Genomic DNA, 15,191 nt, shown 5'->3' on the forward strand with positions numbered 1-15,191 from the left:
ACAGAGTTTGACTTAAATGACAATAAAGATTAGAACGAGAATACAATTAATAGTTATTAAGCAAGCACCGTTTGTTGACATAGTTCGGGTACATATCGACAGGGGGCGCCAGAGGGCGTCGTTGGTATCAGCTGGAAACACCTGACACACACGAACACACACATGTTGTGAACACGGTGCGATGAAGACCCTGACCTCTGATTCGTGATGGATCCGTCCCACGGACCCGCATCTCATCATAATGAGACGGGGAACGCAGTGGAAAGAACGGATTCCCGCTCAACGTGGGCCCAGTTTCTGTCCTGGTTGGAATGCGTGTGCGTCGTTACCTTCGACCTCGAGCTCGGACAAGCCATAGAGGTAACAGAGGTTAGCTTGTAGCATCCTCCACCGGCAATAAGAGGTGCAGAGGTTAGCGTGTAGCATCCTCCACTGGCCATAGATGTGCAGAGGTTAGCGTGTAGCATCCTGAAGTGTGCAGCGGTTAGCTTGTAGCATCCTCCAGTGGGAAATAGAGGTGCAGTAGCTAACTGGTAGAATCCTACAATGTCCTTAAATACACAGTTGTTAACTAGTAGCATCCTTCACTGGCCATAGTGGTACACTAGCTATCTGGTAGCATCCTCCACTGGCCGTATCGTCAAAGTAGTCGGGTCCTAGCATCCTCCACTACCCATAGAGAAACAGTGGTTAGCTTTTCGCATAGCTAGGTTGTAGCATCCTCTACTGACAGGTGCTGATGATAGCGAGGATGCTGATGATTGAAGAAAAAAGTGTTTTTCATAGAATACCGTTATCTTGTTGAACATTCTCTTGGATTAAGTGTCATCATGTACTTGAAAAGCTATACAGTCCAAACCCATTTTGTTATAGTTTACATTAATGAAGTGTTTTGATTATCTTTGGTTCCCCAGTTGGTGTATCCCCATGATGCTAAACTCACAGAGAAGGAGGTAACTCTTAGTTTTACCTCGATTCATCAACATTGATTATGTTTTGTCCGAAATCCTCATTGTTTTGAATGCTATTTAGGTATTTAAAAGCAAACAGACCTAAGTGTTGTATCGTATATCCACATTGTTTACAGAAAACCAGCATCTGTTACTTATCCTTCCCCGACTCTTACTCAGGTAAATAGATATTTACTCCCACGGCAAGCACAGAGACATGTCATACACAACAGCAGGTGACGCAGACAGTTAATCTGACCGTGTGCGTAATATATCTTTTCCCAGGATGCCTTGGGGATACACAGTTTAGCTTCAGGTTTCGCCAGTCCATCGGACGCATCAGCCCCGACTTTGGGGAAGATGCGTACGACCGGGACGCCCCCGTCACGCTTCAGGTGAGGCCATACTGGTTTGTGCACGCTAACATTTACTCTTACTTTGGATACTAATCCAAAGCGACCTACAATAAGTACATTTGTCAGAAGAAAGAGAGACGATATATCGCTGTCGGTACAGTAAGGATGTTCATAGAACCAAGTGCCAAGCACTAACAATCGCTAGGTGAACCCATTCCCCGTATACAACAAAGATGGCTAGGATAAGATGCTACACAACGCTAAGTACTATTTATTTAAGTGCCAGGACGTACAACGAACCAGAACCAGTACCAGAACATACAACTTAAGCCCTTGACCTGTCTGGTGCCTTCAACTGATTTCATTGGACTGGTAAACACCTCAGTCATGGGTGACGTTAAAATGGCATCCGTTGAAAAGAAGGAATTCCATTTGACGGAGTATGTTTGTCCTTCTCTTGTTTTTCTGTCTGTCTGTCTGCCCATACCAGCGTGACCTGGGCCATTTCTATGGTTACGTGTATTTCAGACAAGTGAAGGACGTCTCCGTCAAACGAGGGTACTTTCAGAAGGTGAGACGGCCCCCTGGGATCTCTCCCTCACAGCACTAAACCACGTTCAACACCTGTGCATTCCTCAGCATCCATCTCCATGCCTTAATATAACCATATTCTCTCTCTCTCTCTCTCTCTCTCTCTGTCTCTATCCTCTCTCTGTCTCTATCCTCTCTCTGTCTCGTGCACTAGTCTCTGGTTCTGGTGTCCAGGCTGCCCTACGTCCACCTCTTTCACACCCTGCTGCAGATCATCGCCCCGGAGTACTTTGAGAAGCTGGAGCCCTGTCTGGAAGCCGGTGAGTGAGACGGCCCCCGGTCGACAGCATTCCACCGGAAACAACTCTCAAATACCGTCATGGTTCTGATGTGGTCTGTGTGTTAAAACTGACCCTGTTCTGTCTGCCGCACAGTGTGCAACGAAATAGACCAATGGCCTTCGCCGGTGCCAGGCTTGACCCTTAACCTCCCCGTGATGGGCACGGTTTTACAGGTAGGCACAACACCTCAAAGCAAGCATCGGTGTCCCCTTGGATGTGTCGGGTATTCAGTCAGTAAATCGTCCCCTGGTTCTGCAGGTTCGGATCCCATCCAAGACGGACAAGCCAGGGGGGAGCCCGGCCAAACATGCCCCAAAAGAGGTACGAGCCTGTGTTGTTCTGTTGGACCTGATGGCGTTTGACTACAGATATGTATACTGCCTAGGTATCCCCTGAGCTGTGCTGTTCAGTGGAACGTATGCGTCAATGCCGCCGCCATCTTGCCGCAGGGTAAACCAACCCGCTTGAAGATTGCTTAAAAATAAGGCGATTTAGAGTGTGGAAGGACCTCCGTCTCATCGACGGTTGTTCATTCAGTCAGGTGGGTGGTTGCCCCGTGGCAAGATGGCGGTTTTGTTTATGCATGCTTAGAAGCCGAATGCAATATCTAGTCAGTATATATCTATGGTATTTGACAGCAAGTCGCAGTAAACTGCAGTATAACATAGTGACCGTAAACAAGCCGTTTTCCTTTTTGCCTCAGCATCTTCTCCCGGCGCCAACCCTGCTGCCCACAATTCATGAGTTGGATCTGTTCAAGTGAGTGAGGAAAACGATTCATGGTTTAACGAGCAGTGTTTGGATGAAAGGCTTCGATCTAGAAATATTTCATAAAAAAAATTTGATTGTTTATCCTTTGTATTGCCATATATTCAGCTTCAATAAACAATCGTTTAATCTCAAAAAAACATGGAGTCGATACACAGGGCTTTAGATCAGATCTCGCTGATGATGTGATTCTTCCAGACTGTCCTACTGTGATAGGTCATAGGTCAGAATATAATCAAGTGACCTCCCTCTCAGGTGTTTCCAGTCAGCCCTGATCCACCTGCAGGTTCTCTGGGAGCTCACGTTGCTAGGGGAACCCCTGGTCGTCATGGCGCCGTCTCCGACGATGTCGTCCGAAATCGTGCTGGCCCTCGTTAGGTAACTGAATTCCCCATATAATAGAATCTATCATATACTTATATAATATATACTCTCCTGTGCCCGACGTTTCCCCTTTTAAAGGGCACACATTATACCAACAGGTGTGAGTGTGATTAGCCATTACAAGCTGTTTTGAAAATCTGCCTCCTCTGACATCACAAATGGGCGTGTCCACCTACCAGCCTACCCAGCGGACTGTAGCATACATTGCTCGTCTATCCGTCATGCATCCAGGTGGACACGCCCACTTGTGATGTCAGAAGAGGCTGATTTTCCAAACGGCTTGTAACGGCTATCCCCACTCCCACCCGGTGGTATGATATGTCACCCTTTAAGGTTTGGGAAGCACTCTGAACCAGCCTCTCTGCCCCTGTAGCTCCATCGCGCCGCTGAAGTACTGCAGTGACTACAGGCCCTACTTCACCATCCACGACAGCGAGTTCAGGGAGTACACCACCAGGACCCAGGCCCCGTGAGTAGGACGCACGATCCTGTGTTGGTGTGGGTCTCAGTGTGGTTCTTTTACCACTCATATTTGCGTTGTTAAAGCGAAATGGGTGGTGCAATGTATTAATGTATTATCTTTTCTGTCTGTCTGTCGTTCTCTGTCTGTCTCCGTTTTTCTCTCCCTCTGTGTGCGTCTCTTTGCTTCTCTTTGTGTGTGTCTCTCTCTTTCCATCCGTGTCTGTTTGTGTCTGTCTTCCTTCTTCTCTGTGTGTCCTTATTTCCTTCTCTTGGTGTGTCTCTCGTCCGCCCCTCTGTCTGTCCGTCTGCCTGCCTCGCTCGCCCTCAGTCCCAACGTCATCCTGGGCGTCACCAATCCGTTCTTCATCAAGACCTTCCAGAGCTGGCCCCACATCGTGCGTCTGGGGGACCCCAGGATGGCGGGCGACCTGCCCAAGCAGGTCAAGGTGAAGAAGCTGGCCAAACTCAAAACCCTGGACACAAAGCCAGGTAGGGTCAGGGTAATGTACAAATGTGCTAATCCTAGATTCTTATCCCACAACACGAATCCATACCGTGGAAGCGGTTAAGGTATTTAAACAAGACATCCAGGCGAATAATCTCCTCTGCAATGTGACCCTCTGTAGGCATCTACACAGCATACAAAACCTTTCTGCAGAAGGACAAGGTCCTCATCAAGAGACTACTTAAGGTAGACGCTGGTTCATCCCTCTGGCCACGCCCACTCTACTCACTCACTCCACTCCTCCTGACCCTTCCTCCTGACCCTTCCTCCTGACCCTTCCTCCTGACCCTTCCTCCTGACCCTTCCTCCTGACTCCGCCTCCTGACTCCGCCTCCTGACTCTACCCCTTGACTCCGCCTCCTGACTCCGCCTCCTGACTCCAACTCCTGACCCCGCATCCTGACTCAGACTCAACCTACTGACTCCGCCTCCTGATTCCCCCTCTTGACTTCGCCCCCTGACCCCACCTCCCTGACTCCGCCCCCTGACCCTGACCCCACCTCCCTGACTCCGCCTCTGTCCGCTGCGTCCACAGGGCATCCAGAGGAAGAGGCCGTCGGAAGTGCAGAGCGCCATCTTGAGGAGACACCTGCTGGAGCTCACGCAGAGCTTCATCATCCCCCTGGTAAGACCCTCCCTCCTCTTCCTCACCGTGTCCCCCGGCCCTGGGAGACGGGGGGTTCTGACCGCCTGTGTTCTGCCTTTATTGATCTTTTACGTATCTATTTTCTTTTATTACTTATCTTTATTGTATGTTTGCTCTAGCTTTCTGCTCAATCTTAAACACATTCGACTTTCTTTTTAACTTTTCCTTTTACTATCTATTTTTTTTTCATCATCTCATGTCATTGTATGACTTATGTTTCAATGTGAAGCACCCCGAGTCTGCCTCGTGTGCTAAAAGTGCTTTATCAATAAAGTTGCCTTGCCCTCTGTCCCCCAGGAGCGGTACATGGCCAGCCTGATGCCCCTGCAGCGGTCCGTCACCCCCTGGAAGGTGGGTCGCTCGGTGGGGGGGGGGGGGCCGGGGTTGTCACACACTGCTGTGTAGATAAGGGGGAGGCATGTGGCTCAGGAGGTAGAGCGAGGTTGGCTGGTAGCCGGAAGGTTGCTAGTTCGATCCCCGGCCCCTCCTAGTGTCTAGGTTTCCCCCCTGAGCAAGACACCTCACCCTGACTGCTCCCGACGAGCTGGCTGTCACCCTGCGTGGTCGACACCGCCGTCGGTGCATGAATGGGTGAAGGTTGGGCAGTATTGTAAAGCGCTTTGAAGGGCCACTGGTTAGAGAAGAGCTGTATAAATGCAGACAATTTACCATAAGACCCAAACTCCACCATGACATTACATCCCTCCAATACCATTCCTAATCAATCAATCAATCAATCAATCAATCAATCAATCAATCAATCAATCAATCAATCAATCCAGACCCAAGTTAAAATACAAGTCCCATTGGAATAAGTCCAATGAAAAACTGAATATATTCTAAACATGAGACAATGAATCTTCAAAAACAAGAAACACACAAGCTAAAAAAAACACTTGATACCTTTATATGTTATGTCAACAATGAGCAGCTTTTGACACGGTGTAGACCATGAAACACTTCTAAAGAGACTAAGGGACTGGGTCGGCTTATCCGGCACTGCCTTAGGTTGGTTTTCATCATACTTATCAAACCGGATGTGCCGTGTCTCCATTAAGAACCACGCCTCATCAATATCCAATATTAGATATGGAGTACCTCAAGGGTCAATACTTGGACCTATTATTTTCTCAATTTATATGCTTCCACTAGGTGAGGTCATCAGGAGACATGGCATTTCTTTTAATTTTTATGCTGATGATTCTCAGTTGTACTTACCCATCAAGCCCCACGACCCATATATGCTATATGCTAAGTGCAATTCATGAATGCCTAAGTGACGTTAAAAGTTGGATGGCACAACATTTTCTGCAGCTTAATTACAAAAAAACAGAAATCCTGGTCATTGGCCCCCAGCAAATATCCGAACGAATACTGCCATCTACTGGTGACCTGTCAATACTTATCAAACCTGTTGCAAGAAGCCTTGAAGTCCTGTTTGACAGTAATTTATGTTTTGAGCAGCACATCACCAAGATCGTACAATCTTGTTTTTTCCAACACCGCAATATTTCTAAAATTAGATAAAAATTAAATCTCAGTGATGTAGAAACTTTGTTACATTCTTTCATCTCCTCGCGACTTGATTATTGTAACAGCCTTTTTACCTGCTTGAACCAGAAAACACTCAAACGGCTACAGACTCTTCAAAACTCAGCTGCCAGGCTTATAACAAGATCTAGAAAATATGACCATATCACACCTGTTCTAGCGTCTCTACATTGGCTTCCCGTTCGTTTTAGGATTGATTTTATTGATTAATTTTAAGGCTTTACATGACTTGGCCCCAGCTTATATCTCAGAGCTTTTAGTCCTCTATGTGGCGTCTCGTAGTCTGAGGTCCTCCTCAGGCAGTAGACTGCTGGTCCTCCCAGTGTCCAGGCTCATAACTAAAGGGGACAGAGCTTTCTCCATACGGGCACGGAAGCTCTGGAACGACTAACCTGAGGAAATTAGGTTGACTGAGTCACTGCCCATTTTTAAATCTCTCCTCAAAACCCACTTTTATCAGAGGGCTTTTCCAGATTTAATTATCTTTTATCCTTTTGTTTTCATATGGCTCATTATTGCCTGTACATCACATGTATTTTATGCTCTTTGATTTAATTGTGCTTTTATTTGTTCAGCACTTTGTAACTGTGTTTAGAAAAGTGCTATATAAATAAAGTTTATTATTATTTAATATCCTTCCGTGAAATACAAACCTGTTTCAGAAGGCTTTGGATGTTATTAATAAACATGTATAGTACAGACAAAGCTCTAGGGATATTTAAAAGGAACACATCTTGAGCCCTGGGTGCTAAGCTGTTGATAGGTAACAATGAAGGAATGGGGGAAGCTCTATGTATCAGTGCCTCGGAGATGAAAATGAGTTCTCAGTGGTTTCAGTGGGCTGAGGCATGCTTGTGTTAAATGGCCCCACGATCTATCCCTTACACGTTCTCTTCCGTTGGCTGTCCCCTGTCTCAGACTCCGCCCCAGATCCGCCCCTTCAGCCAAGAGGAGTTCATGGCCACCCTGGAACACGCCGGCCCCCACCTGACCTCCATGCTCAAAGGGGATTGGATGGGACTCTACAGGTGTGTTTGACTCCCCTCTCCTCTCCTAGGACCATAATAATAATAATACATTAGACTTATATAGCGCTTTTCTAATTATTCAGACGTTTTACAGAGTGAACACAAAATGAAATAATTTGATAAGAATGTATAATAGTAAGAAGATAAGAAAAAGGAGGAAGGGGAGGGACGGGGAAGGAAGTTATGTTGTGAAAGCGGTCTTAAAATGGTGTGTTTAATGAAGGGAGAGTGTTAGCCTGTTGGATGTGGTTGGGGAGGTGGGAGGGGGGGGGGAACTGAGAAGGTCACCCCAGGTCCAAAGCTTGGTCCTGGGGGTTCTGAGTGTGGTTGTGTCCGTACACCGGAGGCTACGGGTAGTAGCAGTGTGGTGGTGGTGGAGGAGGTCGGAGAGGTAGGGCAGAGCCAGGTTATTTACGACCAAAGGCGATGGACTGAGTCCGTGTCGCGTCTCCCCTCTGACCGATGGCCCTCCGCTGTCTCCCCAACAGACGGTTCTTCCGGTCCCCCAACTTCGACGGCTGGTACCGCCTGCGTCGCCGGGAGATGACCCAGAAACTGGAGAGCCTCCACCTGGAGGCGGTGTGTGACGCGGTGAGCTAGTGGTGGCTCTGAGTGACTCTCTCGGGGGTACTCTGGCTGTCTTTCGGACAGGGTTTTGGATCTTGGCTCGCGGTCTCCCCCCCCCCGGTCAAGAATTGGGTTCATGCCCCTTTGAACATCACGCTTATGGGTTATTCTTAAACTTACAGGGGAGGTGAACAAGTTGGACTCAACCACACGTACAGTACTTAGCATTGTGTCGCATCTTATCCTAGCTATCTTTGTTGTATATGGGGAATGGGTAAAGCTTGCGATTGTTAGTGCTTGCCACTTGGATCTATGAAAATCCTTACTGAACCGACAGCGATATATTTTTGTTTCTTTCTTCTGACAAATGTACTCGCTTTGGATAAAGCACCTGCTAAACGCGCTAAATGTAAATGTGCACAGTACAGTGAGACGGTGCTTGATACACTTGGATTGTTAGTCAGAAAATGCCTTGGGATCGAACAATCCCTGGTACTTGGAGCTAGTATTGATTTGTATCCCGATTTAACTTGAGAACGATTTTATTAGTAGAGATTCATCTCTAAAATGGTCATCGCATTGAGAGCGCTGTGTGATATGTCCTAGCTCCTAATATGGTCGTTGCATTGAGAGCGCTGTGTGATATGTCCTAGCTCCTAATATGGTCATTGCATTGAGAGGGTACTGTGTGATCATCCGCCATGCTCTTCTGTCACGGGACCACCCCCCCCCCCCCCCCCTCCTCAGGATCTGGTGGGCTGGACCAAGGACAAGTCAGAGGTGGAGGTCGTGGACCTGGTCCTCAAACTGAGGGAGAAGCTGGTACGTAAAACGGGAGTCACGTTCTCGCAGTACAAAAGAAAACTACAACAATGACGGACCCAGCCAATCTCCTATGGTTATGGCTAGAGTCCGACTGGTACTGGATTTTAAGGCCTGATGCTGTAGAAAATGACCGATATCGATATATCGGCCGATATTCTAAATATTGTATATCATTCGTCATTCTGAATATATCGGCCGATATTCTACATATTGTATATCATTCGTCATTCTGAATATATCGGCCGATATTCTGAATAAATTGGCCAATGTTCTAAATATTTATCGGCCGATATACCAAATATATCGGCCGTTATTCAAAATATATCGGCCGTTATTCAAAATATATCGGCCGATATTCAGTGTATATATTGTGGTATCCTGGGGGTTGGAGGTCCATCTTTAAGGCCTTAACGTTTGGCGGTTGCCCCCCCCCCCCACCCCCACCCCCCAACAGACCAAGGCCCACCGGCAGCAGCTGTCGGTGCGGGAGGGCGCCGTGGACCAATTGGAGGGCTGCGTTCAGACCATCGCCGCCGCGCTGCCAGAGGACCTGCAGAACGTCCTGCACAGACACAGGCCGTGACCACCCCCCCACTCCTCCACCACCACCACCACCTCCTCCTCCACCACCACCTCTGTTGCCCTTCAGCCCACGGCAGCTCTGTTTATATTCTAGACCTGAGATCCGAGCGAAGCCAGTATTTTTCAGTAATATTCCAAGTAGTTACTGTAAGGTTTTGCGCCATCCTTTCCGAATTTCTAGGGTGTGTGTGGGTGGCAGCTTTGCATAATTTCTTCCATATTGTTTGTGTGACTGAGCTCTGATCGCTTTGTCTGGTTTAAGAGGCGCGCACAAGTGTGTTACAGAGACGTTCCAAAACTCTCCCTGCTTTTTAGCAACTCAACCCCCAACCGTTGCTACTTTAATTTATACTGGGTGGAAACACTTTTTAAATCAGTGTTTCGCTTTCCTCACACCTTTTTTGATTTCAGCATTGTATGTTGCAAGACTGCACTTTTATTTTGAATTTAAATATTAGTTGGATATTTTCAAAACTATCCGGCAGTAAATAATTCTATACCAGCAGGCCTAAACCTCAATTCTCTGCTCATTCAGTCTTGACTTACACTAAGAATGTAAAAACAGGCAAGCTTTGCCTTTCATTTACCACTATAACTTATACTTAATGTTAGACTATAAAAAAGGATGTTTATTTAATGTACTGAAAGCCCAACGCTATTGTAATATTTTCATAATCAAGAACATTCATAGTAAAATGTTTTCTAAAAATTTGAATACTTGTCTTGTGTTACAGTACACTTTCCATTTCTAGTTTTGTCCCAGCCAACAGTCTGATTCACACAGGAAAAATAGTTTAATTCTCCAAGGGAATCAAAAATATACATATGAGTGGCATTATTCACAAAGTGCTTCTTCCAAAAGGTGGTCCAGGAGAATATAACCAGTGTCAAATGTTAGTGTTTACACACACACGCACATCAAACACACACAAGTAAACATCCAAGCACCAACATGTATGTCACATGCAACTTCCTATGTCAATACTCAAGAAAACACATCAACCCTAACTGGGGTTATTTTTGGAATGAAACAGAAAAGTTCGGAGTGACTCGCCCCCGTTCCTCATAATAAATCGTAAAGTATTTTCCAAAAAAAAAAAAAGTTAGATTGTAAATCGGCAAATATTTCAAGAAAGGAAAAAACCAATAATCTAATATTGCCAACACACCCGGACCTGAAACACCACCACTGCCATAATAAACCGTTCAAGTGATTAAAACCAAACCAGTCCTTCTGTTTGGAGGGCGTGGCGGTCCCTCCCTACTTGCCCACCACGGGCCACCACGTCTGCCCCTGCAGCTTCAGCACCGCCTTCTTCTCCTGGGGGCTGAAGTGCAGGATGGTGAGGATGGCGCCCAGGGTCTGCCGGCGGCCGCTGACGTCCTGCAGCGTGAGGAAGCGGTAGATGACGTTCTTCAGGTACTCCAGGTTGGCGCCCTCCCGGCCCTGGTCCCTCGTCAGCTTGTCGAGCCGCGCCCGGAGCTCCGCCGTCTCCTCCTCGTGCCGCTCCCCGTTGCCCACCAGCCGGCCCTGCAGCTGGTGGAGGTCGTCCTCCAGCCGCCGCTTCTCCCGCCGCAGCGCGCCCGCCTCCGCCTCCCGCCGCGCCAGCTGCTCCACGTAGAGCAGCAGCTGCGTGGGCGCGCTGGTGCCCGCCAGCTTCAGCGCCTGCGTGATGATCTCGCTCTCCTCCAGCGCCGCGTCCTGTCCGCCTGCCGCCGCCGCCGCCGCCTCCTCGCCGTCGACCCTTCCGGCTTCCCCCGCCCCCTCTGGGGTCCCGTCGGCGTCGTGGCGCCCGTGGCGCTGGCCCGGCCCGCCGCCGCACATCAGCGCGACCGACCGCAGCTTCTCCAGCTCGCGGTCCTTCTCGTCCAGCAGCGCGCCGACGCGCTCCCGCTGCTTCTGCAGCTCCGCCTCCAGCCGCAGCAGGCCCTCGCGGTGCGCCGCCTCAGCGCGCTCCAGCTCCTGCCGGTGGGCCGGCAGCAGCGCCGCCGCCGCCTGCTCGCGCTCCTCCACGTCCCTCCGGTGCCGGGCGTCCGCCTCGTCCGCGTGGATCCGCAGGTTGATGTACTTCTCCTTGAGCTCGGCCAGCTGGTCGCGGGCGGCCTCCAGCTCCTTGGCCTGGCAGCCGTCCTTGGTGTTCTTGTTCTTCAGCACCACCTGCGCCCGCAGCTTGTAGCGCTCAAACTCCTCGCGCAGCTGACGCAGCTCCTGCTGGCAGCGCAGCTCCGTGCCGTTCTGCTCGCCGCCGTCGCCGCCGTCGTCCTCCGGCTCCGACAGCTTCTCGATCTCCCCGACCGCCGTCCTCCGCTGCTCCTCCTCGGGGCTGCGGCGTGACGCCAGCATCAGCAGCTTCTTCACCCGCTCCATCTTGTCCTTCAGAGCGCCCACGTCCAGGCGGGCATCGTCGTCGTCGCCGTCAAGGACGGCGACGACGCTCGGGTCGGCGGCGGAGACGCGGGCCGACGCGGCGATGGCCAGCGTCTTGTTCTCCGTGTCCAGCTGCAGCAGGCGATCGCGCAGCCGCTGGAGGCTCTGCTGGTCGCGCTGCTTGGCCTTCTCGCAGGACCCCAGCAGCGCCGACAGTTCCGACAGCCGCTCCTCCAGGCTGGCCACGCGGCCCTCCTCCCCCTGGGCCTGGCAGCGGGCGCGCTCCTCCGCCTGGGACGCCTGGCCGGAGACACAAGAGAGGAACGCGTCGTTAAGGTCCAACGCAGGGCGGGGCGAGGAATCGAATTTTGATCGCGATTTTCGATTTTTGCGTCAAACGGTCACAAAATCAACATCATAGTTTTTCCAATTTTTATTATTTTTCAGATTTAATGTTTTATATGAAGGGCAGAAAAAAGCTGGACACATAACTGTATATTATTTTAGATTGGAACATTTTGTGTATTTTCTTAAGGCGGAATTTCACAGTTGTGTTTTTTTGGAGAGACATGCAGAATAAATACAACACGTTTTTAAACTCAAAAATAATCGTTTGAATAATCATGATTTCATTATTGACCAAAACAGATTATGATTTTTCCCATAAGCGACATGCGTCTCCCAAAAAGTCGAGGCGACGCAGCGGCGGGGGCTGTGATTGGTCCGCTGACCCGCAGAACCATAAAGGTTCAAGACTGCGTTGAAGCGTCTGCGCCGTCATTGCGTTGCGTGAACGTGGGACCTGTATCTGAAATGTATCTGTAGTGATATTTAAACAACTGTGGAATCAGGACCAATAAGGAAAGGTAGCTTAGGAGGGCACTTTCTATCTTTCTGGTGGATAGAAATCAAATCTTGGGACCAGATATTATCGAAGGGCATCATGTGTTCATGTCCATTTAGCCTTACCGTCTAAAAAGCTCAAATCAGCCTACTTCGATGACATACATTTGTAGCCAAGTTCCCAGTGAGATAACTTGTTCAGAGTTCACCTATAATCTGCATACCCCCCCCCCCCCCCCCCCCTCATACGCACTTATTCTATCTTGTATGGCCTGGCACTTAAAAATAGTACACAGCATCATGTAGCATCTTATCGTACTATCTTTGTTGCATACGGGGAATGGGTTAACATGGCGATGGTAAGTGCTTGGCACTTAGTTCTATGAACATCCTTACAGTACCGACAGCGAGATATGGTTGTTTCTCCTTCTACTGACAAATGTACTTAATTGTAAGTCGCTTTGGATAAAAGCGTCTGCTGAATGCCCAGGATGTGAATGATCCGGTCGTTCAAACACCAGCACCAATACCAACACCCCCTGCCACCACCCTCACCACCACCACCACCCCACCCCGTACCTTTCTGATCTCGTGCTGCAGCTGCTGCTGGTGGTGTCCCTTCGTCTCGGCCAGCTCCCTCTGCAGCTCCTCCACCCGGGGGTCGGGCTTCCTGCGCTCCTCCTCCGCCGCCCGCAGGCCGCGCCGCATCTCCTCCCGCTGCTCGCCGCTCTCCCTCAGGCGCGCCTCGCACTCGGCGCCGCGCTCCGCCGCCCGCGCGCTCTCCTGCAGCGCGGCGCGCGCGTCCTCCAGCCGGAGCTCCGCCTCCTGCCGCAGGTCGCGCTCCTCCCGCAGGAGCTCCTGCAGCTCGCGCAGCATGAGGGCGTGGTCGTCCTGCTCCCGGGCGCGCTCGTGCTGCTGGGTGATGACGCGGGCCTTGCTCTCGGCCAGCTGCTCCTGCGCCGCCCGGGCCCGGGCCTCGTGCTGCCGCCGTTCCTCCTCCAGCCGGCCCTGGAGCTCCTCCAGCTCCTGCTTGGCGTTGCGCTTGTCCGCCTGGAAGCTGGCCTCCATCCGCGACTTCTCCTGCGACACCGTGGCCAGGGAGCTGGTCAGGGTGCTGAGCTGGGTCCTCAGCTGGGTCACCCGCCGGTCCGCCTCGGCCTGGGGGTGGCCGGTGGCCGCCGGCGGCGGCGGGGGCGTGTGCTGCCGGAGGAGCTGATCCGGGCCTCGGCCGCCGGAGCCGGAGCCGACGGCGCTCTCGGAGCCGCTGGCGTCCGGCTCGGCCTGATGGCCCCGGGCGCCGGCGCCTTCGCTCTCCCCGCCGCCGCTGGCGCCTTCCTGCTCGTCCCCGACCGGCTCCCCCCTTGCGCCCTCGCTCGTGACGCTGGCGGCCGTGTCCAGGCTGTCGGCGCTGTGCATGGAGCAGCGGTCGTCCAGGAGGTCGGAGGTCACCGAGGCCGGGCCGGTCGGGGAGCCGCCGTCCCAGGGCTGATGGCCCAGGTCCACCTCCTGGGACACGGTGAGCACCTTCAGGCTGGCCTCCAGGGCCTCCTTCTCCTTCATCAGGCCCTTGTAGGCCCGGACCACATCCTTGAAGCGGGTCTGGTACTGGATCAGCTGCTTCTTCTGGGACTCGATGGTGTCAAACATGTCTTTCTTGCTCGGGCCGCCCCCGAAGCTCATCCCAAACTTTTCCATGACTAGGGGGAGATTTGAACCCGACTACATTGAAGCTCCGACCAGACCCATGCTTGTTGACATGACTCACCTGAGGAGGAGAATAACGTGTTGGGACTCAGTGTCATGTTGATTTTTTATGTAGAGTTCTTGGAAGGACAACAACGTTCAGTTAAGACAATCGGGACAAACAAAAGCTTGTTGCACAGAATTACATATCAAGTGCTGCATTGCACGTGATGAAAGCAGATATTGTGTGTCTACATAGAGACGGAGAGCGCAAGACAGAGGACATAGTTATCTTATGAATATTGATGTAAGAAAAAGAAAACACTACTCGAGATCGAACAATATTCAAATAGTTGACATGTGTTGTTATGTATTCCCTATTGTACTCAACCCGGACATGGAGACGTGGCTGAGCTACGTGGATGCAATAAGTTTGTCATGATATCAGCTGACCCGATTGTCATTATATTATATGAAAATAACCTTTTGACCTAATTACACGTGATCGTTCGCTGTTTTCAACACTTTATATAACGGTGGTCAATACAAGGTTGTCCTTACCAGCTGTTTACATGGAAGAAGTACTCTCCAGCAGTGATCATGAATGATCCGGTCCAGGAAGAACTCTTTGCCCAATTCTCAACAATCAAAAAGGTGTATCTGGTGAAGGTAAAAAAGCTGAAGGAGGATAACTAAATCATATCAACCAACAGAGGGATGCGGGCTAACGTTAGCCGCGTCGGTCCGGATAACTTTTAGAGGCGGCGCATGCGCCTGGAGAAAAAACTTTTATTTAAAACG

The 15,191-nt window shown here is 50.5% G+C and overlaps 2 protein-coding genes across 2 annotated transcripts; one reads left to right on the forward strand and one right to left on the reverse strand.

Annotated features, from left to right (window-relative positions):
- The first annotated feature begins 100 nt into the window (after positions 1 to 100).
- On the forward strand, positions 101 to 10,211 carry dennd6b (DENN/MADD domain containing 6B). Its single transcript, XM_030355043.1, has 19 exons — positions 101 to 360; positions 915 to 953; positions 1,088 to 1,130; positions 1,236 to 1,345; positions 1,797 to 1,877; positions 2,052 to 2,157; positions 2,272 to 2,351; positions 2,437 to 2,499; positions 2,882 to 2,937; positions 3,202 to 3,324; positions 3,704 to 3,799; positions 4,121 to 4,281; positions 4,419 to 4,483; positions 4,833 to 4,922; positions 5,241 to 5,294; positions 7,413 to 7,522; positions 8,011 to 8,113; positions 8,837 to 8,911; positions 9,369 to 10,211. The coding sequence occupies exons 1-19, from the start codon at positions 208 to 210 to the stop codon at positions 9,495 to 9,497; spliced, it is 1,737 nt and encodes a 578-aa protein (XP_030210903.1). The 5' UTR covers positions 101 to 207; the 3' UTR covers positions 9,498 to 10,211.
- A 60-nt stretch (positions 10,212 to 10,271) lies between these two features.
- Positions 10,272 to 15,164, reverse strand: gcc1 (GRIP and coiled-coil domain containing 1). The gene is made up of 3 exons (XM_030355019.1): positions 14,952 to 15,164; positions 13,287 to 14,472; positions 10,272 to 12,164 (listed from the first exon to the last, which is right to left on the reverse strand). The coding sequence occupies exons 2-3, from the start codon at positions 14,400 to 14,402 to the stop codon at positions 10,758 to 10,760; spliced, it is 2,523 nt and encodes an 840-aa protein (XP_030210879.1). The 5' UTR covers positions 14,403 to 14,472; positions 14,952 to 15,164; the 3' UTR covers positions 10,272 to 10,757.
- Between the last annotated feature and the right edge of the window lie 27 nt (positions 15,165 to 15,191).

This window comes from Gadus morhua, chromosome 4, assembly GCF_902167405.1.
Source record: "Gadus morhua chromosome 4, gadMor3.0, whole genome shotgun sequence".
In the NCBI taxonomy this organism is placed as follows: Eukaryota; Metazoa; Chordata; class Actinopteri; order Gadiformes; family Gadidae; genus Gadus; species Gadus morhua.

Coding starts and splice junctions, on each gene's coding strand:
- gcc1 (XM_030355019.1), bottom strand. CDS start 14,402: ATGGAAAAGTTTGGGATGAGCTTCGGGGGCGGCCCGAGCAAGAAAGAC. Junction 12,165..13,286: donor TGCAGCACGAGATCAGAAAG/GTACGGGGTGGG, acceptor GTCTCCGGCCAG/GCGTCCCAGGCGGAGGAGCG.
- dennd6b (XM_030355043.1), top strand. CDS start 208: ATGGATCCGTCCCACGGACCCGCATCTCATCATAATGAGACGGGGAAC. Junction 4,923..5,240: donor AGAGCTTCATCATCCCCCTG/GTAAGACCCTCC, acceptor TCTGTCCCCCAG/GAGCGGTACATGGCCAGCCT. Junction 8,114..8,836: donor TGGAGGCGGTGTGTGACGCG/GTGAGCTAGTGG, acceptor CCCCCTCCTCAG/GATCTGGTGGGCTGGACCAA.